The sequence below is a fragment of the Aspergillus eucalypticola genome, assembly GCF_003184535.1.
Source record: "Aspergillus eucalypticola CBS 122712 chromosome Unknown BO83scaffold_23, whole genome shotgun sequence".
Classification (NCBI taxonomy): Eukaryota; Fungi; Ascomycota; class Eurotiomycetes; order Eurotiales; family Aspergillaceae; genus Aspergillus; species Aspergillus eucalypticola.
The window spans coordinates 255931-277813 of NW_020290297.1; the positions used below are offsets into that span (position 1 = coordinate 255931).

At 51.1% G+C, this 21883-nt stretch overlaps 7 protein-coding genes and 1 non-coding gene across 8 annotated transcripts; 4 read left to right on the forward strand and 4 right to left on the reverse strand.

The window, feature by feature from the left end:
- The first annotated feature begins 25 nt into the window (after nt 1-25).
- On the forward strand, nt 26-1570 carry BO83DRAFT_343529 (TFIIH/NER complex subunit TFB3). Its single transcript, XM_025528694.1, has 3 exons — nt 26-167; nt 217-457; nt 514-1570. Exons 1-3 carry the CDS (start codon nt 122-124, stop codon nt 1379-1381), a joined length of 1155 nt encoding a protein of 384 aa, XP_025385258.1. The 5' UTR covers nt 26-121; the 3' UTR covers nt 1382-1570.
- On the reverse strand, nt 1521-2683 carry BO83DRAFT_380775 (uncharacterized protein). Its single transcript, XM_025531831.1, has one exon. The coding sequence runs from the start codon at nt 2539-2541 to the stop codon at nt 1678-1680; it is 864 nt and encodes a 287-aa protein (XP_025385259.1). The 5' UTR covers nt 2542-2683; the 3' UTR covers nt 1521-1677.
- A 164-nt stretch (nt 2684-2847) lies between these two features.
- On the forward strand, nt 2848-5474 carry BO83DRAFT_343533 (putative GTPase NOG2). Its single transcript, XM_025528695.1, has 3 exons — nt 2848-3024; nt 3080-3827; nt 4237-5474. Exons 1-3 carry the CDS (start codon nt 2927-2929, stop codon nt 5071-5073), a joined length of 1683 nt encoding a protein of 560 aa, XP_025385260.1. The 5' UTR covers nt 2848-2926; the 3' UTR covers nt 5074-5474.
- A 171-nt stretch (nt 5475-5645) lies between these two features.
- Nucleotides 5646-10848, forward strand: BO83DRAFT_410303 (protein kinase IKS1; the record flags this gene model as incomplete). The annotated part of the gene is made up of 8 exons (XM_025534205.1): nt 5646-5808; nt 5907-7869; nt 8383-8634; nt 8685-8770; nt 8829-9029; nt 9080-9599; nt 9653-10186; nt 10828-10848. The coding sequence occupies exons 1-8, from the start codon at nt 5750-5752 to the stop codon at nt 10846-10848; spliced, it is 3636 nt and encodes a 1211-aa protein (XP_025385261.1). The 5' UTR covers nt 5646-5749.
- BO83DRAFT_t207 lies at nt 10780-10866 on the reverse strand. The gene has a single exon. It is a non-coding gene; the product is annotated as a tRNA-Gly (tRNA).
- Nucleotides 10867-12502: 1636 nt separating this feature from the next.
- On the forward strand, nt 12503-13775 carry BO83DRAFT_380780 (D-hexose-6-phosphate mutarotase). The gene is made up of 3 exons (XM_025531832.1): nt 12503-12810; nt 12923-13252; nt 13304-13775. The coding sequence occupies exons 1-3, from the start codon at nt 12565-12567 to the stop codon at nt 13688-13690; spliced, it is 963 nt and encodes a 320-aa protein (XP_025385262.1). The 5' UTR covers nt 12503-12564; the 3' UTR covers nt 13691-13775.
- Nucleotides 13776-13909: 134 nt separating this feature from the next.
- Nucleotides 13910-15231, reverse strand: BO83DRAFT_410305 (putative RING finger protein; the record flags this gene model as incomplete). Its single annotated transcript, XM_025534206.1, has 3 exons — nt 14858-15231; nt 14688-14786; nt 13910-14588 (listed from the first exon to the last, which is right to left on the reverse strand). The coding sequence occupies exons 2-3, from the start codon at nt 14762-14764 to the stop codon at nt 13910-13912; spliced, it is 756 nt and encodes a 251-aa protein (XP_025385263.1). The 5' UTR covers nt 14765-14786; nt 14858-15231.
- Nucleotides 15232-15708: 477 nt separating this feature from the next.
- Nucleotides 15709-21109, reverse strand: BO83DRAFT_366483 (putative telomere length regulator protein (Rif1); the record flags this gene model as incomplete). The annotated part of the gene is made up of 3 exons (XM_025529714.1): nt 15709-17826; nt 17866-18129; nt 18179-21109. 3 exons carry the CDS (start codon nt 21107-21109, stop codon nt 15709-15711), a joined length of 5313 nt encoding a protein of 1770 aa, XP_025385264.1.
- Between the last annotated feature and the right edge of the window lie 774 nt (nt 21110-21883).

Genomic DNA, 21883 nt, shown 5'->3' on the forward strand with positions numbered 1-21883 from the left:
GCTGGATTATCAACCTTCCATGCCACTGAGGAATCACCGTCAATTGTTCTTCCTCCCAACCTGTCGCGTGCCTCACGTACTGTGCTGTTCAGAGCCTCTTTGAGCTGCAGTGACCCTCAAAATGCCTCCTGCTCGCGATATCATGGCTCACCGGGGGGATGATGACGGTAAGTCTAGTTCCCATGACCCTTTTGAATATAAACTGACTGTCAGCAGAGGTGTGCCCTGTCTGCAAATCCTCGCGGTATCTGAACCCAGACATGCGATTTCTTATCAATCCCGAATGCTACCACAAGATGTGTGAGTCCTGCGTGGACCGGATCTTCTCCTCAGGCCCCGCGAACTGTCCTGTGGCGGGCTGTCACAAGACCCTGCGCAAGAACCGGTTTCGCAAGCAGACATTCGAGGATATTAATGTGGAAAGGGAGGTGGACATTCGGCGCAGAGTGATGCAGATGTACGCCACGAGCAAAACCACTAGGTCCAGAAATGGTCTCACTAATTCTTCTCTAGTCTCAACCGCCGCGAAGAAGAGTTTGATTCGAAACGAGCATACGATGACTTCCTAGAACAACGCGAAGAGATAATAGCGAACCTTGTCCATGGCACAGATGTGGCGAAGACGGAAAGCGACCTGCAAAGATATGCTGCAGACAACATGCGGTCGATTCGCGCCAACCAAGCCCTCGAGGCACAAGAGGCCTCGTCCTTCCGAGAACAACAGACACACGAACAAGAACTGGCACGTCTTCGGCGAGAGGCAGCTAGGCTGGAATATGAGAATGAGCGGAAGGAAATGCTGGCCGGTCGAGAAGATGTCCTCAGCCGTCTTGCGGCAGGTCGACCTGGCGACGCAGCGGCTATCGCCCGCGAAGGCCACAAGGTGTTGCTCAAGAAATCTTCTGCTCGTCGTAGTGAAGAAGACCGCATCCGACAAAAGCAAGCTGCTTTGCGTAATTCCGATGCCAGGAAGGCCGGCCAGGGCGCCCTCACCACGGCGGACAGGGCAGATGACAGTGGTGATTCTGGTCTGATCAAGGGTCTCAAGAAGATCAAGACGCCCGAGCCTGAAAAGCCTTACGATCCTTTTGGTGGCCTCATTCCCAACAAGAGGGACTATTATACTCTGCGCGACCATTACCCGAACAGCTACCTCGACCCTATTCGCCAGGACACTCGTATGCAGGCCGGTGGATACGACCTTCAAGAATACTACTCGCGTACTCTGATGGAGGCCTTTGCAGGTCTTGGGTGCTTCATTGATGAGGAAGTGTCCAAGCGAGAGGTTACAAGTACGATGGGTATTTCCAGACCTGTGGCTACTCAAGGTGCTGCCTTGGCGGCTGTTTCAAGTGCAGGCGCTCCAGAAGCCAGCTCGTGAGCTATGGTCATGATTTCTGATTTCCTCCGCTGATAGAGCTTCTGGATTTGGGTCGTTATATTATTGGTTGCGGCGTTTAGGCATTTGTGTTGCATAGCGATGGCGTTTTGTGACAGTTTTTGATAAGTCGGATAAGCTATATGACTGAGATTGTTCAATTCGTTCAGGTACAATAGGTATACGAACAGGTAAAGCTAGTACAAACCAATAAATTGCCTGACAAAACAGAATAAATAAAACCGAACTAGGAAAAAGAAAATAGTGTAATGTACAACCGTCTAAATAAATACATGGGCTCACAACTTGCCACCAGTGATCTGCTCTCCCAGCTGCTTGACTCTGTTCTGGATGACGTCCCAGCGAGCGGTCTCGCTCTTCCTGGTCTCGTTGACAATACCCTGGACAGTAGGGGGCACACCCAAGTTCCAGATGTTCTCGCCCTCCTGGTGGTCACTGCGCCAGGCCTCGTTCTCACCCTCGGGGAAGACCCGCTCAATTTCAGCCAGAAGCTGAGCCTCTGTGGTAATGAAGTTCCGAGCATTCATGTACAGCTCTTGCAGGTTGTCTTGACGCTCGGCCTCCTTCACAGCCTGCTGGTACTCGAGGCGGGCCTTGGACTCAGCCAGGCGGGTCTCGCGGTCAGGATCCGGCAGCACAGCGGTATGTTTGGGTAGCATGTCCTGAATGATGGAGTTACGGGTCAACCGCTGGTCTTCTCTCTCAGGCTGGCGGAGGATACGGTCCCGACGCTTCTGCTTCTCCAAACTCCGCTGCATCATGGCCTTGTCCGTCCGCTGCTTCCGAGTGTGTAGTTCCAGGAGACCTTCGCGGAGGTTCTTGCGTCTCATCTCCGCCATGCGCTTCTTCCACTCAATGTATTCGGTGTTGGGGTCATTGGGATCCAAATTGGTCTCCTTAGTCGGAAGAGGCGTCGCGGCATTGATGTATGCCTCTGTCGGCTTGTCCTTGCGGCGGGCCGGGAAGAGTTCTCGGGGGACGGGCAGGGTACCCTTGACGCGGGGCTTCGAAGGAAGATCGGGCTGGATGGGTTGAGGGATGTCGACAAAGTTGGGAGACTCGGGGCCGACCCGCAGACAGGAGGATGAGGTGAAGCCGCGGAACTGCACGGTGGCAGCCCTGCAATTGCGGAAGAGAGACATGGTAAACAGTGTCTGTCTGCTCAAGGAGAGGGGCGGAGCAGAATTGGTGACTAGTGAATGGAAGAAAAAAAAAATTGATAGATAGAGACCAGGTAGCCGGTCTACTTCGGATCGAGGACCAGCACAAGAGGTGAGATGGCTGATGGCCTGCGCGGTGCTATTGCGGGAGTCGAACGAGGACGAAGCGATTTTCTTGCGCATGGTCCGTGCACCGCTTAGCTTGGCGCCCGCCTTTGGAGAAAAAAAATAATTTCCCGCGCTTCGAAACTTTTTTCCTTTCTTTCTCTTCCCTCTTTGCGCTCCGCCATTTCTTTTTTGTGACACTTTATACTTGATATTTTTCATATTATTCTTCTTCAAGGTGCCTTGAGCGCTTACTTGCACAATGGGTACCTTCAAGAAGGAAGCCACTCGTAAAGAGCGGCAGGGGAAGACTGGAGATGGCATGGGGAACGTCCGTGTAAAGGGTGAAAACTTTTACAGGTTAGTATTCTCCATACGACAGATGGTCCTGGATATGTGTACTGATTTCTGGAAGAGATGCGAAGAAGTTGAGGACCTTGAATATGCTCAAGGATGGTAAACCCCAACGTAACGCTGAAGGAAAGATCACGAAGGCTGCTTCGTACCAGTCTCGAGACGCCCCCGTCGCTAGGATTGAACCCAACCGTAAATGGTTTGGAAACACCAGAGTGATCTCGCAAGAGGCTCTGTCCTCTTTCCGTGAGGCGGTCGCTGAGCGTGCCTCTGATCCGTATTCCGTCTTGCTCAAGACCAACAAGCTTCCCATGAGCCTGATCAGAGATGACAAGGGTGTGAATGGGCTGAAGCAGCACCAGGCCAAGATGGCCATCGAGAACAACCCCTTCAGTGACACCTTCGGGCCCAAGGCTCAGAGGAAACGTGTCAAGTTGGGTGTCTCGTCGCTTGCGGATCTGGCTGGCGAGACCGCCAAGATGCACGACGCCTTTGTTGAGAAGTCGGACCATGCTACTTATGAAGATGGTACTATGGTGGTGAACGGTGATGATGTCGCAGTAGAGGAAGACTCTAGTGTCGCGCCCATCGCGAAGGAGGCTGTCTTCCTCAAGGGACAGAGTAAGCGTATCTGGAACGAGCTCTACAAGGTCATCGATTCCTCCGATGTTGTCATCCATCTCCTTGATGCTCGTGATCCGGAGGGTACACGGTGCAAGAGTATTGAGAAGTACATCCGAGAGGAGGCTCCTCACAAGCACTTGATTTTCGTCCTGAACAAGTGCGATCTCGTACCTACAGGTGTGGCGGTAAGTCTATCTTCGCTTTCTTTCTCTCATTGCAATTTCCCCTTTTCCTTTGATCTACAATACGGCTCTTCGCCGTTGCCATCGCTAAGTCAAGGCGCCTCCTGCGACTTTATGTCGCGCTATTCGCTATGGGAGACTGTCTGTTACAGCTTTGGCAGATTGACGCTGGTCCGCGCCGACCTTCTTTCTGAAGCTAGGCTGATTGGTTTTCGTTTTGAAAGCCAATCGTTAAGGACCGAGCTGTGTTCTGTTTTTGAGTTGAGTCCTGCTTCCGCTCTTGAAGTGGCATCATAGCAGGTCTCTTAGTAACATTTCACACATCCTGTCATCATACTTTTGTTTCTTTTCTTCTTTTACTATGCTATACTCTGATAGCAACGCTGGTGTTCAGCTGCTAACGTGACACCAGGCTGCTTGGGTTCGCCACCTTTCTAAGGATTATCCTACCCTGGCTTTCCATGCTTCTATCAACAACTCCTTCGGAAAGGGCTCGTTGATCCAGCTACTGAGACAATTTTCTTCTTTGCACTCGGACCGGAAGCAGATCTCCGTGGGATTCATTGGATACCCCAACACTGGAAAGTCTTCCGTCATCAACACCTTGCGCAAGAAGAAGGTGTGCACTGTGGCTCCTATTCCGGGTGAAACCAAGGTGTGGCAGTACGTTACCTTGATGAAGAGGATCTACCTCATTGATTGCCCTGGTGTTGTTCCTCCAAACCCGAATGACTCTCCTGAGGATATTCTTCTCCGTGGTGTCGTCCGTGTGGAGAACGTAGAGAACCCTGAGCAGTACATTCCAGCTATTCTCAAGCGTGTTCAGCCCAAGCATTTGGAGCGTACCTACGGTATCAAGCGCACTGACGACCCCATCGAGTTCCTCAGTCTCCTCGCCCGCAAGGGTGGTCGCCTCCTCCGTGGTGGAGAGCCTGATCTCGACGGTGTTGCCAAGATGGTCATCAACGATTTCCTTCGTGGAAAGATCCCTTGGTTCACTGCCCCCCCTCACAACTCTGGCGAGGAGGGCGAGAAGATTGAAGGACGTGAAGGTCGCCTCGGTGAAATGAGCCGCAAGCGGAAGCTTGATGAGACCGCTCCTGAGGCTGCCGATACCACTGAAGCCGCTGAGAAGCAAGAGTCTGGCTCAGGAGATGAGTTCGAGGGCTTTGACGAGGAAGATGATGATAACGACTCGATCGCCAATCTCGAGGTTAGCGACGAGGAGAGCGGAGCAGAGGAAGATTAAACAAAAGATCTACTCTGAATTACTTTCAACACCTCGCGGATCGCCGATCCGCCCGTCAGTAACCCATTGACCTTGGGCCCATGTCGTCGCCCTTCCAACGGGAGCGGAACCGACAGTCACGCCATGCCCGACCGATCATCGGGCCGCTGACAAAAAGCTGTATGGCCCACTGGCATCCTTGACGATGCAGATCGATCGGAGGTCGGAACGCCACCGAGCATATCCAGTCCAGGCCTGGTTTCACACGGCCTTGCTGACATGCCACCTGGACAGCTTGCCTGCCAGTACATGTCAACCCATGCAGGAAAGACCGGGATCCGAGCCAGCCATCCCTCGGCCCCACTGCTTTTACTTTTAGATACCCGCATAGTGCTGAGAAGCATAGCATCAAATCAAGAGAGAGATCGTCTGATCACCCATGATCGTGCATTTATAGTATTCCGCGTACATTGTAGTTGAATATACGAGTAAAAAGCATTTCTGGCCGCGACGCGGGCGACTTCCCAGCTTCACCGCCAGGGCCGCTCACGTGCGCCCAGCCTCACTCTCGTCATCCGGTCTCCGCAGCAGCGGCCAGAACATGCCAGCTACTGCTTAAAGATCGGCCCCTTTTTCATGGCTTTGCGGCCTTGTATTTCTCTGCGTCCTTTAAGCATGGGCTGCTCTGCCTGCTATAATGGCGGACGAAGGCATGTCCATTGTTCCCTACGGGTCAGGCAATCTTGACGTCGTACTGTAAGCTTCCGCTCCAAGCTTCCCCTCACCCCGAGCCTGGCTTCCCCACCAGACACTTGCCCAGTATGAAGATATTTCTGACAATGCTTCTTGACAAGCCGCCACAACGACTCTGTCGTTGTTTTCGACCGAGATTCCCAGCAACTTGTTCTTCGACATGCAGCCGAAAGCGATGACGGCAACCTGGAGCTTGCTGACTGCCCGTATTGCCATCGACCCCTACGTGATAGCAGCTCGACCCAGGACGACCACCATGGCGGAACGCAGCCGGAATTTATCAACCCACACTATTTCCGCATGCTCCATAATAGCTTGCCCAGCTCTGTGAGCTCATCGAGCCCTCCGTCACCCCGTCGACGTCTGGTGCCGCCCGCACTTGCAGACGGTCCCACCAGCGAGCCCAGCTACTCGGGTAGCGGCATACATTCTACGCAAGGAATCTCTTCCGCCGCTTTTACGCAGGACTACTTCAAGAAGTTCTTCGTGGAAGAGACGGTTTTAGGAAAGGGAGGGAAAGGAGTGGTTTTGCTGGTAAAGCATGTGCTGGACGGTGTATCGCTCGGACAGTATGCCTGCAAGCGGGTACCCGTTGGAGACGATCATGAATGGCTAGAGAAAGTGCTCGCAGAGGTGCAATTGCTGCAGCATCTTACACACCAAAACCTTGTTTCATATCGACATGTGTGGCTAGAGAACGCGAAGATCAGTACGTTCGGGCCCAGTGTGCCTTGTGCATTCATTCTTCAGCAATATTGTAACGCTGGGGATCTGCATAACTATATCTGTGGTTCGGTTGAAACTCCGACAACCACTGAGCAGCTGAAGGAGCGTCTGCGCAGAAAGTCCCGAGGAGGGCCGGAGCCTCCGTCTGAAGCTGGTGGCCTTCGCAAGTTGAACTTCGAGGAAATTTATTCTTTCTTCAAGGACATCACCTCGGGGCTGCGCTACCTCCATGCTAATGGATACATTCATCGTGATCTGAAGCCAAACAATTGTTTGCTTCACAAGACCAGTGACGGAATTCGAGTGCTCGTGAGCGACTTTGGCGAGGTTCAGGCGCAAGACTCGATGCGGAGGTCTACTGGGGCGACCGGGACGGTTTCGTTTTGCGCTCCGGAAGTTCTACGGCGAGATTATCCAGGGGGTCCATTTGGGAACTTCACCTTCAAGTCCGATATCTTCTCTTTGGGAATGATTCTCTACTTCCTCTGTTTTGCGCAGTTGCCCTACACGCACGCCGACCTGATCCATGAGGAGAAAGAGGACCTCGATCAGCTCCGTGAGGAAATCAGCCATTGGGCTGGGTTTGACGATGCGCAATTTATCAGGCCGGATTTGCCTGGGCAGCTCTACACATTCTTAAAACGTCTACTGTCCTTGGACCCTGACGGGCGGCCGTCTGCAGACGAGGTTCTGAGCGGCCTACAGGCTGGTGCCAACGTTAACGAGAGTTTTCGATCAAGAAGGACCAGTCCAACAAGCCCTGACATACGTCCAAGCGCGAGGATTCATCCGGTGGAAAGTACGGATTCTCCAACCTTCCGGCCATCCAGCTCTCCGAACAAGTCTCTGACACGGAGTCCAGTGGCTGTACGACGAAATCCACTGTATGAGCCGGATGGTGCTGAGGCTGCATCGAGGCCGGTTGTAGAAGAAACAAGCCCATTGTCAGAGCGAAACACTTCGCTCAGCCCGGAAAACGACATGATGGTGCGGCCTTGGTTCTCCAGCGCACAATCGCACTCTCCCGCACAAGCCGAACATCGCGAGGTTTCCCAGGAGCCACCGCAGCCTGTCCAACAGTTACTACCCCCGCCTCCCGGTCGTTTCTCCCTGGCTAGAGTCTTCCCGGGCGCTGCATCACTCATCGACTCGCAGATCCCTGCAGTGGCGTTGCAACTGGCGGCATTCCTGCTCAAGGTCGTCTCCACCTTCCAGCCCTGCAGTCCTCTAGCAGTTAATCCCTGGGTTGCTTATCCTCTACTTCTGCTGGCTGCGGTCAACTTCCCAGCCGCTGGGCTATGGACCCAGATTGTTTCTCTTCTCCTCCACCTTTTGATTGTCAGTTTGTCAATGCGGATGGAAGCACTGTGCTGGCGGGCATCACATAGTGCGATATTATTTTCTTGATAGCTACGCCACATCGCGGCGTACCGGCGTTGCGTGTGTGGTCAAAAGTGAGCAGGAAGTCTGTACTTCCCAATGTATCGGGCCTGATGATATATGTATAATGAACGAATGATGAACCACCATTTTCTTTGGGTTCTTACCTGGCTTGGCGATCCTGTAGTCTACCTATCTATTAGTATTCCCCCAATGAGTAGAATATGTGAGGAAGTTGGCCAAGACTGCGAAGGATCGGACTAAATGGCTTACCTGCATTAAGCTCGCATCAGCCCGGGGGGCAATCACCTCATCGACTTCTCGTTCCTGATTGGCACAATTCCGGATTTACAGGACGCTCCATCATTTGCTTTTCTGATAGCTTCTGCCTGGTTGTTTCTTATCTCTCTCTTATAGTAGCCGGCCTCCCCGCTGCAATTTCGCTCATGCTTCTAGCTTCAGTTTCTTCAGTCTCTCTGCCCCCTGTCCGGCATGGCAATAAGCCCAGAGGCCATCGAGCTCTCGGAAGCTACACACCCTGGGGATGATTTCGAGAAGCTCCAGCAGGTTCCGGAAGATTTGGTCGGCGACACTACCGTCCTACAGAATCATGAAACTAAGCCTGAGGCCGAGTCCGAGCCCGATGGGGCCATCTATCCCCACGGGGTCCAATTCGTCCTCATTTCCCTGTCCCTTTGTTTCTGTGTCTTTCTGGTTGGACTGGTGAGTGCTACTATTCGCAAATCTCTGTACGCTGGTTAATGTCAAATTAGGATGCCACGATCTTAACCACCGCTGTTCCGCGTATAACCGACGAGTTCGGGTCGGTGGCTGATGTTGGTTGGTATGATGCTGCTTTGTAAGTCTATCCTACAGATTAGCATCAGCCCTGTACATCCCTGCTAACTGCGTCCAAGTCGACTCACCTCCTGCATGTCGCAGCTCTCTCAGGGAAAGCTATATGACAACTACCCGGTCAAATGGGTCTTTCTCGTCAACCTACTGCTGTTCGAGGGTGGCATCCTTCTCTCGGGCCTGGCGCCGAGTTCGTTCATCTTCATCATTGGAAGGGCCATAACCGGCTTGGGTTTCTCTGGGATCAGTCAAGGGTGCATGGTGTAAGCACCACAGTACGTGGAGGCATGTCTGCAAACTAACAATCATCCAGCATCATTGCAATCTCTACGCCTCTACGAAGACGACCGACGTTTGTTGGCCTAATCAGCGCCAGCGAATACACTGCCATCGCCATAGCCCCTATCCTGGGAGGCATACTCACATCCGACCTATCCTGGCGATGGTGTTTCTACATTAATCTGCCCGCTGCAGCGCTACCATCCGCCGTGCTTCTTCTTCTCAAACTCCCGACCATCACCCCCAGGGGCTCAAAAACACACATCCAGAAGCTCCGCGAGCTGGACCTACTCGGATTCTTCCTCTTCGCACCCGCAGTACTGTGCCTGCTTCTCGCGCTCCAATGGGGCGGCGATACCTACAGCTGGACCAACGGACGAATCATCGCCCTTCTCGTCCTCTCGCCCATTATTTTCACGGGCTTCTGTCTCCTCCAGCACCGCAAACAAGATACCGCCATGCTCCCACCGCGCGTCCTCCGTAAACGCATCATTATAACCGGCGCGGCCTTCAGCCTGTGTCTCTCAGCCTGCCGTGCCATCGTCCAATACTACGTACACTCCCCATTTCCCTCCCTCCCCTCTAAACACAAACTAACCAACTCCAGCTCTCAATCTGGTTTCAAACCGTCCGCAACGCCACCCCACTCCAAAGCGGCCTCAACACCCTCCCCCTAGTCATTTCCGTCCTCATCAGCGCCATCACCGGCGGTTGGCTCATCTCCCGCACACGCACCTACACCCCGATCCTCCTCCCCGCCTCCCTCCTCGTCATCGCCGGCATCGCCCTCATGACAACCTTCACCCCCACCACACCCGCCAAGCTCTGGATCCCATCACTCATCCTCCTAGGCCTCGGCTCCGGCAGCGCCGTCGGCGTGCCCTTCATCGCCGTGCAGGCCATCCTCCCCATGAAGGATATCTCCATAGGCATGGCGCTGATGACCTTCTCGCAGGACATCGGAGAAGCGGTGTTCATCAGTGTTGCGCAAGCCATATTCTTGAACCGTCTGACAGGGGATTTGGCGGAGAATGTGCCCGGGTTGAATCCGATGATGGTGACGCATTTGGGTGCGACAAGCTTGGAGGGTAAGTTGCCTGGGAAGTACTTGGATGCGGTGGTGGGGGCGTATGATGTTGCGGTTAGGGGGACTTTCTTGTTGGCAGTGGCGTTGGCAGGGAGTGTGTTTGTGGCAGCGGTTTTGGTGAAGAGGAATCCGTTTAAGGTTGATAATGAATTGGGGGAGGGAGATAGAGATGAGGGTACTGGTAGTGGAGGTGTATAAGACGATGGCTTTGATGTATGTCGATACAGTGTATAGTAGTGTCTACGATCGATGCACAATGTTGGGAAACTCGCTCGGACACAGAAGGGCTGAACATCACCCAGGCATGATTGTTGGTCTGTGTAAGCAAGTCGCAAGATTGTCTCAAGGACCAGTGGCATGAAATACACAATGCACACAACATCTTTGCATGATAGATAGAGAGACCCATTTGAGAGTTTCACAAACATGGTATATGACCAAAAATGCATTACCACAAGCTACAGCAGGGCCATAAAACCAGTCTGATTACTTCAAAAACAGCCTAGTCATACAATATGCAAATAACAATAGCAAAAAAAAAAAAATAAAGAAAAGAAAAGAAAAGAAAAGAAAAGAACCTAAAATCATTTCTTTCACCTACCTATCTACCATAACAGCAATAAAAGAAAAAGAGACAAGTAAAAAACTGCGCCAAGCGAGATTCGAACTCGCGTCGCAACCTGATCCAATGTCAGATTGGGAAGGTTGCATCCTAACCACTAGACGATTGGCGCCGGTTGTTAAAATACCCCACCATTTTCTATCCTATATGGTGAGTGCTGGTTGGTCGTTTTCGCTCTTTTGACAGCTCGGGAACCATGTTTTGGAGCCTTTTAGAGTGGAAAGTGGATCTTTGGGTGATGGGGCTATTGGTACGTGACTTTGTGAAATGAATTTTTTTTTCCTTCTGCTGGAGTGGGGGGTTTGTTTTGTGTGGATTGAGTGTGTGGGATTTGGGGGTTGCTGGATGGCTGGTTGGATTGTCGGTGCTATTGGTAGGGTAGCCTGTTGAGTTGGGTTGCCTTATTGGGTATGGTGGCGAATATCGTATTTTTTTTTTTTACTTTGTGGCTCCATAGGTATTCTTCCTTCGTGTATTCAAGGTGCTATATTCTAAAATTATATTCTATAATGGAAACATTCTTAGTCGAATCATCAGTCCAGATAGTGAGGTCGTACTTCATGCTATCATTTCTCTGGAGCAGTGATGATCTCTGTCCACGCTGTGCTAGCACCACCGAAGGATTCCAACTCCGACAAGAGGCCATAGAATAAGAGCACCGTATCATCATTTATACTATAGCCTGCAAATAAACAGTAATACTTAGGTTAATAGTGAGAAGACCGTCTACCTATTGTCAGTATGTCGTTAGGTGTCTTCGATTCGCGATTTCTTTCTAAACTCGTATGTTTTTTCAAAGCAGGCTCAGCATTTCTTTGGGTCATTCGTGAACAGCACTAGTACTGACTATATATTAATATGTCTATCTTCTGTATAGGAGGAGTACTATCCATCCCCTGGTGTTCGACAGAATGGTTATTATAAGACGAACATGAGAAGGAAAAGTGTTGGGTGCCTTGCTTCTAATTTGCTATTGCACTTGGGTGCAATAGTAATTCGATGATAACTATCATTGTTTGGGAGAGGATGGGTAGGAGGCATGAGTATTACACAGAGTATATACGTGCACTTTGATGCATGGATATAAATGAAGACTCATTGTCATACTACTCCGAGTTTCCGGAATATGCCTCTTATTCAATGTAAAGGTCAATGGTTCTATATCTCTATTGACCATAGGAGCCGTAGAGCTATAATAGACTAATTAGTGACTGGGTGTTTGAACTATTCTTTCTGATAATTCAGAAGATGTGGCTGAAACAGTGGATAGAGGTAAATAACGTTTGCACAGCTGGTAGGGCATGGTTCTAGGTGCTACCCATCATAAAGAGACGAAGTCTGGACTGCAAGTAACATAGAGGATTGGATAGCCTCATACATATCACAGTAACCCCAATGTCTCTTTTGTAGAATATCAGTGCTAGCACTTATAGATCTGCACCATCTCAAGTCCCTGGATCGAGCTTAGCATTGACTTTGGACCCTGACGGAAAGCAAATTTGTGATGTCATTGCAATGACCAGCCGAATTGGGACTTCAGAGATATTCCGAAGGTGTTGAAAACTCAAACTATTGTCAAGACACATCAGATGCTATAAAACATGCACCTCGACAATAGGAAGAGAAGAAATGGAAGGGGATGAGTTGTGCTCGTAAACTGAAACGGCGAGGAACGAATGACGCCAATGCCCCGCCGCCCCGCCGGTTCAGTTGACTCCGGCCTCCCCGCATCCTATCCTCCGTCTTTGCTGGTCTTTCCCCTTCTCTCTTCCACCTTCAATACCTTCATCTTAAACTTCCAACCACCATCATGGATCGCTCTAACAAGCCTGCCGCCATCGGCGTCGGTGCCTCTCTTCCCCAACCCACCATCTCCCTCCGCGACAACACCGTTGAAGCTACCCTCCCCACCGGCGAGTCCGTCACTGTTTATCTTTATGGAGCTACCGTCACCTCCTGGAAGCTCGCCAATGGCAAGGAACAGCTCTTCGTGAGCGAGAAGGCTAACCTAGATGGTTCCAAGCCTATCCGGGGTGGAATTCCTGTCGTATTCCCGGTATGTTCTTTACAAGTCAATGACTACTGAAGAGCCAGCTTGTTTCCTATTACCTTCATCCTAGTACTCCGTCAAAATCCAACCCAACTAACTCCTATTCTCATCAAATCAGGTCTTCGGTCCTCCTCCCTTCAACCACGCCACCTCTGCTCTCCCCCAACACGGCTTCGCCCGGAACTCGAACTGGGAATTCCTTGGCAAATCCTCCTCCGAAGCCTTCGGCCGCGACCGGAAAGAAGGCGAAGACGCCGTGAAGTTGGACTTTGGACTGTCGCATCCTATGCTGAGCAAAGAGTTCCAGAAGGCCTGGCCGTACAAGTTTGGACTTGTGTATAGCGTGACTCTGACAAAGGGGAGCTTGGAGACTTCTCTGCAGGTGCAGAACCAGGGCGAGCAGAACTTCGATTTCCAGGTGTTGATGCATACGTATCTGAGTGTTGAGGTATGTCGTCGACCTATTTCTGGGCTAGGGTCAGGCTAACGAGGCATGCAGGACATCACGAACGTCCGGGTCAAGAACCTCCAGCAAAAAGAATACTTGGACAAGACACAGGGCGGTGCAGCTATCACGGAGACCTCGGAGGCAGTGGAGATTAACAAGGAAACGGACCGGGTGTACAAGGCATTGGATCCGAAGGTGCCGATTATCGTGTCCACGGCGTCGGATGATCAGCCTCTGTTCTCCATCACAAGGGAGGCATTGACGGATGTGGTGGTGTGGAACCCCTGGATCGAGAAAGCCAAGGGTATGGCGGACTTTGGTCCTGACGAGGCATACAAGAACATGCTTTGTGTTGAGGCCGGTTCCGTTGCTGGCTGGCAGACCCTGGAGGCGGGTGAATCTTGGGAAGGTGGACAGACTATCCGGCCCCGGTTGTAACTGGGATAATAGGATAAGTTTAACTTTACGTGAATAATCATGCAGTGACGATGGATGCCAAAGTTGAGATTGAAATAGAATTTTACCCTAGTATTGTATATTGCGTACTCCGCGTACGTTTAGTATTGTATGTCTCTCCACCAAGACCTACCCTCTCCCCCATCATCTCCCTCCAGACGAAGCCACTCACCACCCCAATTGCCCAAAGCAACATATGAACTAAACCGACCCCCTAACAACCGCCGCCTCCGGCACCGAAACCGAAACCACCCTCGCACTCGCCCTCTGCGATTGCCTCCTCCAAGGCCAACTCCTCCTATCCCCTCCACTCCCATTATCCCCCTTCTTCACCCCACACAAGGCCTTCTTACACAACGGACAGAACGCATTCTTCTTCGTAACCCACGGATCCAAGCACACCGTGTGGAAGATATGTCTGCACGGTAGGGATCGGATCTCGTCGTCGTCGGCGAATTGGTCTATGCATATGGCGCACGTGCGGTGGTTGTCTCCGCTTGTATATTTATCTGGGTCGTCATCCCCTGTGTCGTTGCATCTTTCTTGGCTATCGTTGATGTTGGTGTTGATGTTGATGTTGGTGTTCTCTGGTGATCCACCGGAAGTATTATCTCCAGACGTGGATCTCACTTGCGCTATCGCATCCGATGATAGATCCTGCTGCTGCTGCCGCCGCTGCTGCTCATTCCGATTCTCGGCCAACCAGTCCTTGTACTTCACCTGCGGATAAAGTACCTCGATGAGCTGCTGCGAGATCACGATCCGGGGAATACGTTGTCCCCCGGCCGCCGCCGCCGCCATTTCGGCGTCCGAGTAGGGGTATGTAGAGCCGTAGAGGCGACGACGGCGACGGCGACGACGGCGGGCGCCGAGGGTGAGCCTGTAGTTTATCTTGATTTAATTACATGTTCTTTCTTTATTGCATGGAGGAAATTTGTTGGTATATACCCCTAATAAAGGGGTGGAAAGATATACATACCATGTTATAAAGAGCAGAACCGTGACGAGCACTGGAGCTAGATAGCCTACTAATGCTAGAGAGGATACTTGGACCATGATGTAGTGCTGTTGCGATGGTCTTCTTCATTGTTAGTAGCTGAGCTATTGTATGAATAGGGTAGGTAGGTAGGTAGGTAGGGGTATACTCACACTACAAACTACCTATCAATTTATCTCCGTAGGTAGATAGTATGATCCAGATAAAGTGAGAGCTGAATGAGTAAGTGAAGTACACTATAGCGCAGTCATAGACCCCGCGATAAGAAAACAAAAATCAAAGTGTTGTGTTGGAAGTTTAGTTAGTGAATACACCACCACTTGCTATCGGGTTTCTTTTCCTCGTTTCTTCGGGACCATGACGCCAGTCTGACTGACGACTTTTGAGTCTTTGATTCAGGGTTGGGTCAGTAGTGTGGTCTTGCTGAGGATAGAGACTCAGTTCTGAAGGATAGATGAAGTAGGTAAGTTAGTATTTAGCTGACTGATGTTGCTCGGGTTTTAGAGGGACCCCTGTGAGGTTTGGGGCGCAACTGATGCCCCGGAGGATAAGCATGGTTGGTTGGTCGGTTGATATGTAGTAGTAAGCCTCCTGGATGAGTGTGTGGCAGTGAGGATGACCTCCTGTCAGCGGCCAAGGATTCCGCGGATTAATCATCTTGAACTACTAACTAACTAGTTAGTTAAAAGAAACTAGTAGTGGCTAGTGATTGGGATTAGATAAAATATATGCTTATGGTATGCTGGTATTACAGTTGCATTCTCCAGTCTTGAAAGTGTGATGAGTACATTCAGCTTCCGCATCGTCCATCTTATAATAGAACATAAGACCGAAAGAATAATGACAAATCAAGCACAGGATCATAAAACAAATGAGACTTCTTTTGATGGCCATGGTCACAAAATAAAACAGTCAGAAAGACAAAAAAGAAAAAGCAAGGAGTATAAGATATTGATACTAGGATATAGACAAAAGTACAACGCCATCGCTATGCAAAATCCATTCAACCGGTGTTTCTCCTCAATGCCTCATGCGTTTCCACCCGGATATCAAATAGTAAATCGTCAATTTCCTTCAGCGAGTTTCGATCCAGCTTGGCCCGTTTCACATCGCTCAAGACTTTGCGGAGGGAGTCTGTAATTCCTGCCTCCGTAATCTCTGGCTCCTTCTGGCTTTCGGTCTGCGTGGTGCGGGATACTGCTCGCGTCTTTTCCGTCATCTCCAGATCCTTCTCTTCAGATGGCACCTTCTTCTCAGGGATGGGTTCGTTCACTGTGGGCGCGTCTTCCATTGGCACGTCATCAGGAGCCGTTTGCTGGGTCTCGGGCACCGGCTCATCCATCGGTTCGTCGACCTGAGCTTCTGTTGGAGGCTGCACTGAGCTATCCGGTTCTGGGAGTTGCTCAGTTGGTTTATCTTCAACAGTGATCTTGGACTCCTTTTCATCCTTGACAGGTTGGTCCACCGCATCTCTAGTAGGAGTCTCGTCGTGATGGGTCTCGATGTTTTCTCTAAGTTGAGGCTCTTCTGGTATGCTGTCTTTGGCCTGATCCTTAGTCGACTTGCGAGAACGACTAGTTCGTGGTGACTTCTTCGGAAGCGGGCTCTCCTCAGGAATGGCTGGCGCCGCCTGTCCGCTGAGACGAGAGGATCTACGTTTCTGAGAGCTGTCTTGAGTGTCCAGGACCTTGGTCTTCCCGCTATCTGTACTGACTGATTGCTCGGCGGGCTTGCTCGTGCCAGTCATATCACTCTTAGACTCCGTCTTCCGTCGCTTCGGCGCCGATTCAGCAGGGGATGATTCGACCTCCTGTGACACGGTCATCGGTCTCTTAGACCGAGTAGCACGACCTCCCTCGATATCTGCGACAGAAGGCGTCTTTGTGAGTCTTGAAGAGCGACGCCGCTCTTTGCCCGAAGGTGTAGATTGCTCTGCCTCGCGTTTCCGTTTTTTATTTGCGCCCTGTTCCGCAGCTGTTGCGGCATGTTCTACACCCGCTGTGTCGTCCAGATCTACAGCGAGTTCTAGATCCTGCTCCAGCTGAGACGCAACCTGGGTCTCCATGTCATCGCTGCATGAGTCCGCTATGTAGTCGTAGCCGTCTATTTGTTGTTTTTCTTTGTCTTTCGGTTGCTCAGCATTAACATGGTGCTCTGGCTCGATGACAGGCTCCTCAGTAGCACCAGAATCCGTAACAGGGTCTTGGGAAAGCCCAGAGCCACGAGAGCCATTCTTTGACGAATCCTTCGATTGCCTGTCTTCAATGGAGAGACTTTTGTCTTCTGGCAATTTGCCTGTCGATGAACGGAGACGTTTTGTCAGTGGTTCCTCTGAATCAACTGCTATGCTTTCATCAGTCGCCTCCGGTTGACTGGACTGAGCGTTCATTGCCTTCTTCTGCCTTGACGAACGCCGGGCCCTCCTCTTCGATCTTCTGCTCCTGCTCGACGTAGTGTTCCCTGATCCTGGTGTGTTCATGTTTCCTGTGTTACTTCGAGGTTCAGGACTGGTCGATTTCAGCTTTGGAGGGGAGGATTGAAGTTCGTTTTCTAGGACAGACTCTTCTGCTGCTGGAGTCGACAGCGACTGAGGTATCTCGGGTTCGCTCAATTGCGTTCGGCTTCGAGTACCCGGCGTAGGGGAAGAACCGAGAAACCCATATTCATTGTCAGTGGCGACAGGTGGTAGGGTCGGGGTTTGTGGAGTCCCGGCGTCGGCATCTGCGTTGCGCAGGTCGCGCAAGTGCGGGGGCGTCATGAAACCGAGTTCTCTTGGAGTATTCGTCGGAGGTGAAGACGAACGAAGGCTCTCAATGATTGAAAACAACTCGCTACGCTTCCTAGGGTCTCCCGATCCCGTTGGGAGGGGCATTGAATGACCCGTGGCCACATCCGGATCAGAGTCATCATCAATTTGGGATACTGGGCCTGCTGAATGTCCAGTTTGCTTCTCCGAAGACGTTGGCATGGCTTTACGCTCAGACCCTCCAGTTATGGGCGACGAGTTCAGCCCCAATGTGAATGGATCATCAAGAATGAAAGCGATGCGAGACTTGACCGATGTATCGACTGGAACGGCCTTTGCGTCTTGACGATCGGATTGTGCCTCGGACTGGAATTTCTTAGCAGGGCAGGCTGGAACTTTAACCAGAATACGTACCTGTGAATTTTGCCGATGACCATGCGGCTGCTGAAGCTTCATCTGGACTTCAATATCATGTAGCGCGCGAGATATCGTCTCGGGGCAGGGCAAGGACTCTTGTGATCCAAACGAACAACGCCAGAAGTCAAGAAATCGTTTTGTTACAGAGGCATGTGTGGACTCAAGACCCGCACAGATTATAGGCTCGAACTTTTGTACCCAAGAGGCGTCGTGAGGTGCTGCTTGCAAGATGTTCAAGACGGCTGACGACAGCGCGCGACACTAATTCTAAGTTAGTACGTAACACAAGCCCCTTGCTTCGTACACTTACAGCAGTAAGGATTCTGCTTTCCACGCCACTCTCAGCGTTTATCTTGCGCTCCCCGTCTTTGAGATAAAATGCAAGGGACTGCTGGAGGTGTGTGAGCACTGCTGTACGGAAAGTAGGTACACCCGATCCCAGAAGAGACGTCAGGCACTCGATGAAATCTGCAATGCCGTTCGGTTCGACAGGATCAAAGCTTTCGTACGACTGACGAAGAGTCTTATCCACTAGTTCGATCAGCTTGTGAGGGAAGGCCATTTCATGAGTTCCTTTCGCCGTCTCCGCCTCGTGGCCGTAAGGAATGGAGAGCGAGTGTTTCAGGAGTGATGCGGAGGGCTTGCAGGTATTCCGTGTCCCTTGTTCGATGATAGATGCGGCAAGAGGTTCCATGGCCATGGTGGAAATAGCCCGATCACCCTTTTCGGTTCTTACGACGCGAATAAGAGAATCAACAAGCGGATTCCAGACTTCGAACACGTCGGAGAACTTTAAGCCGGCAGAAAGGATGTTAACAATGTTCTCATAGTCACGGCAAACTGAGCCGTCACGTTCGCGAGCTGTCTCCATAGGGAAAGAGGATAAAGAGCTTGCAGATAGCTGTGCCACAGACCTCCACACGGTTTCTGCTAGACTATCATCGCCAAGATGAGCAGCCGCATCAAACACATGTATATCTGCGCATTGGCTAAGAAATTCCAGGCGTGAGCTCCTTGATAGCTTGTCACTGCATGTCGCTTCCAGAACACGGATAACGAGGCGCGAATATGACGGGGAAGACCCCGAATGACCAGGTAGTTCACTGATAAATCGAAGAAAATGCAGGATGGGACTGTCAAGGCTTGTATTCGCCTTTTGATGACGATGCGTAGGCGTAGTAGCAGCCTGAAATGTCTCATCGGCTGTCTTCAGGAGTAATTTCTCGGTAAACCGTGCGCTACCAAGACTGTAGATCATAGTGGTGGAAAGAAAGCTGAATCGGTCATAGAAGGCATCCGTTGAGTCCTTCTCGATAGCCGCATTGAGCGATGAGGGCCCGGCGTTCCAGAGGCGCTGAAGAAGGCCAAGCACGTGTGCTACAGCTTGCATCGATTCTGGCGTGGGCGTAATCTCTTTGCTCGACGCATGTGACAAGGCCTTGGACAAGCCTATCCAGGCTGTAGCAATATTCGACCGCTCAATATCGGGATTCCAGACAGAAGACTTGAAGATATCCTCAAAAACGCTCAAAACCGATGTTATCCTCGACCGAATCCACCTACTGTCAATGGATGGCAACTCTTCAGGGTCCAGCTTGTTGCTCTCATTGACCTTGTTCTCCAACCAAACCTTCGCTTGAGGGCTCCAGAGCATATTGGATAGCACATGGGCTACCCTGTCGCTGAGACTGGGTACAGACGAAAAAATGCTCGAAGCCGGTGAAGCGACATATTCTTCCCAGACGACATCAAGATGCTGAAAAGATGCCGAGGGACGGAAGGCGTAATAAAGAAGGTTATAGTAGCTGCACAAGGCTAGCTGACTGGGTTGTTTGTCTTGCTTCTTCCGGTCGAATTGAGAGATGATGGGCTTGCTCAGCATCCGCAATAACGAAGGGCTTGTTGTGTCGCTAGGACTGACGACATAAACAAACCGATTCCAGCCAACGATGGCCTGCGCTTTGATTGCAGAATCACTGCAATTGAAGCATCTCTGCAGCACAAGGACCCATTCTTTGAAATGCTCCCACTGATCGACGTTGAACTTTTTGCTGCGCAGGAGGAGAATAATCACACTCCATATCTGAGGTATGTGGACTCCGCAATCAGAAAGTGCCATCATGCGCGTCATTCGCTCGCAAACTTCCGTCACAAGCTTCCTCCGCTCATCGAGAGGTCTGCTGAAGACCTCACGGACGCATTTCGACAGGGTTGGGTTCGGCCCGCACGCTATAGCGGTCTGAAAGCCCACCGATATAGCCTTGATCCTGATATCTTTGACATGGTGTAGCAAGCCGGATATGAGATGATCCATCCACAGGGATGCATTTGAGACGAAGATCATCTTGGACTGATTGAGGACACGAAGATAGATGCTTAAACGCTGGGACACAATTGCGCTTCCAGTGACGCGATTAGTCAATTCATGGAGAACCGTTAAAATGCGTATTATTCGCGTGTTCGTCATGACCTTGGCGTTAAAGTTCTGGGTCGACAATACGGACAAGTAGTGAGTTACCACCGACTTTGGCATCTTCACATCTTGAAGACAATTGACGGAATGATCGACGAGAAAAGTCTTAAAGTCATCTGGCAGACGCGCAGAGATCTCACTATGCCAGACCAGTGCAACAGCCAACTTAAGGGCCTGTATTACAAGGTTGGTATGTAGCGGTCCGCCGGTTGTCAAGTCCCGGCTAACGTCCCGATGTATGAACTGCGTGATCAAGCCCAACCTCGCTATGATTTCTTGATCACCAGGAAGATTGTCATATGCTCTCAGGGCCCCGAAGAACTGCATGTAGGCGTCGAGCCTTGAACTGACAGCCTCTCCAGCGAGCTGTTGTAAGATCGACTCTAGAAGCATGGCAAAGGAAACGGGAGCTTGAGGTTCAGCAGACGGCGAATTGGTAGCAGAGTGAGATGTGGTCGGTTTGAGGATAGATTTTGTAGGTTTGCATTCGTTCGAGGGAGGCAGGGACTTGAGGTCAGATTTGGACTTCGCGGCGGAATTGGTAAACGAGGGAGGTTTAATGTATCTTGTCCATGGTGAGAAGTTCACGCGCTTGGATTGTCGACTTGATGGAGCACCGGTTGAGCCATTGACGGAAAAGGGAGAGTCGCGAGGCGTGTGTACAACAACCGGAGAATCTTCAGTTCGATCATTTTCAGACAGCATACGAGATGATGTCCTAGGTGGAGTAGGCGGACGAGCAGACAGAGGACCGAGAACCTCCACCATATTTCACAGAATCGGACGACGAAGAGAACGGGGACAAGAATGAAAGAAGGAGAAGGAACATCGCGATACAGCCTAGCTAGAAACCACGCTGTCCATGACCCAGACCGAAGCTGTCGACAAGCATGAGCAAGGATCAAAGCCCTGGTGAAAGTAGGATAGCCGTGCCAGTTTGATCCTACCGGGGCCGCGCCAAGCCACGCAACTCAAAAAGACGCGCCTGTGGCTGAGCCACGCGTAAAGTGGCAGCGCCGCGTTTCATGCCCAAGGCAGTAAGGCACTCAGGCACCACGGAGAAGGCTTCGGAGATGAACCGGAGTTGCCCACCCCCCAATTCTTTAGTTATTATCTTCAATTCTCTCGTTACCCCCATTCACGTTGGTTGTTTTCGAACCCAGAACGAGTTGTCATTGTAAGTTTCGTCTACTTAACTACTGATCACAGATTGCATGCATTGATTTATGTCCGTCTCGTCAACCTTATATCTAATACCATTGCTGCATGTACAGACTGCGGAGATACTGTGCAGCCGCTTAGTGCTATCCGGTGGGGTTCTGCTTTATTGCGCTGCGGATCTCTATTCATCAGCGCAACTTTAGCTCCTATCCTTATCCGTTGCGCTGCTTCCAGCACCGGATCTCACTACAGCCCATCGGCGAAGAAAGATACTCCAGATTATCCCATAACCTCGGGACTGGTTTTCGCCTCTCCAACTACTCTGTCGTTAAACGCGGAGACCCGCTTTCGCTGCAACTTGATCAAGCCCAAGCTAAGTGG

What these genes read in the sequence shown, in the direction of transcription:
- BO83DRAFT_343529 (XM_025528694.1), top strand. Translation starts at nt 122, where the DNA reads ATGCCTCCTGCTCGCGATATCATGGCTCACCGGGGGGATGATGACG. An exon ending in TCACCGGGGGGATGATGACG is followed by an intron (nt 168 to 216) that starts GTAAGTCTAGTT and finishes GACTGTCAGCAG; the next exon opens with AGGTGTGCCCTGTCTGCAAA. An exon ending in CGGCGCAGAGTGATGCAGAT is followed by an intron (nt 458 to 513) that starts GTACGCCACGAG and finishes ATTCTTCTCTAG; the next exon opens with TCTCAACCGCCGCGAAGAAG.
- BO83DRAFT_343533 (XM_025528695.1), top strand. Translation starts at nt 2,927, where the DNA reads ATGGGTACCTTCAAGAAGGAAGCCACTCGTAAAGAGCGGCAGGGGAAG. An exon ending in AAGGGTGAAAACTTTTACAG is followed by an intron (nt 3,025 to 3,079) that starts GTTAGTATTCTC and finishes GATTTCTGGAAG; the next exon opens with AGATGCGAAGAAGTTGAGGA. An exon ending in TCGTACCTACAGGTGTGGCG is followed by an intron (nt 3,828 to 4,236) that starts GTAAGTCTATCT and finishes ACGTGACACCAG; the next exon opens with GCTGCTTGGGTTCGCCACCT.
- BO83DRAFT_380780 (XM_025531832.1), top strand. Translation starts at nt 12,565, where the DNA reads ATGGATCGCTCTAACAAGCCTGCCGCCATCGGCGTCGGTGCCTCTCTT. An exon ending in GAATTCCTGTCGTATTCCCG is followed by an intron (nt 12,811 to 12,922) that starts GTATGTTCTTTA and finishes TCATCAAATCAG; the next exon opens with GTCTTCGGTCCTCCTCCCTT. An exon ending in ATACGTATCTGAGTGTTGAG is followed by an intron (nt 13,253 to 13,303) that starts GTATGTCGTCGA and finishes CGAGGCATGCAG; the next exon opens with GACATCACGAACGTCCGGGT.
- BO83DRAFT_380775 (XM_025531831.1), bottom strand. Translation starts at nt 2,541, where the DNA reads ATGTCTCTCTTCCGCAATTGCAGGGCTGCCACCGTGCAGTTCCGCGGC.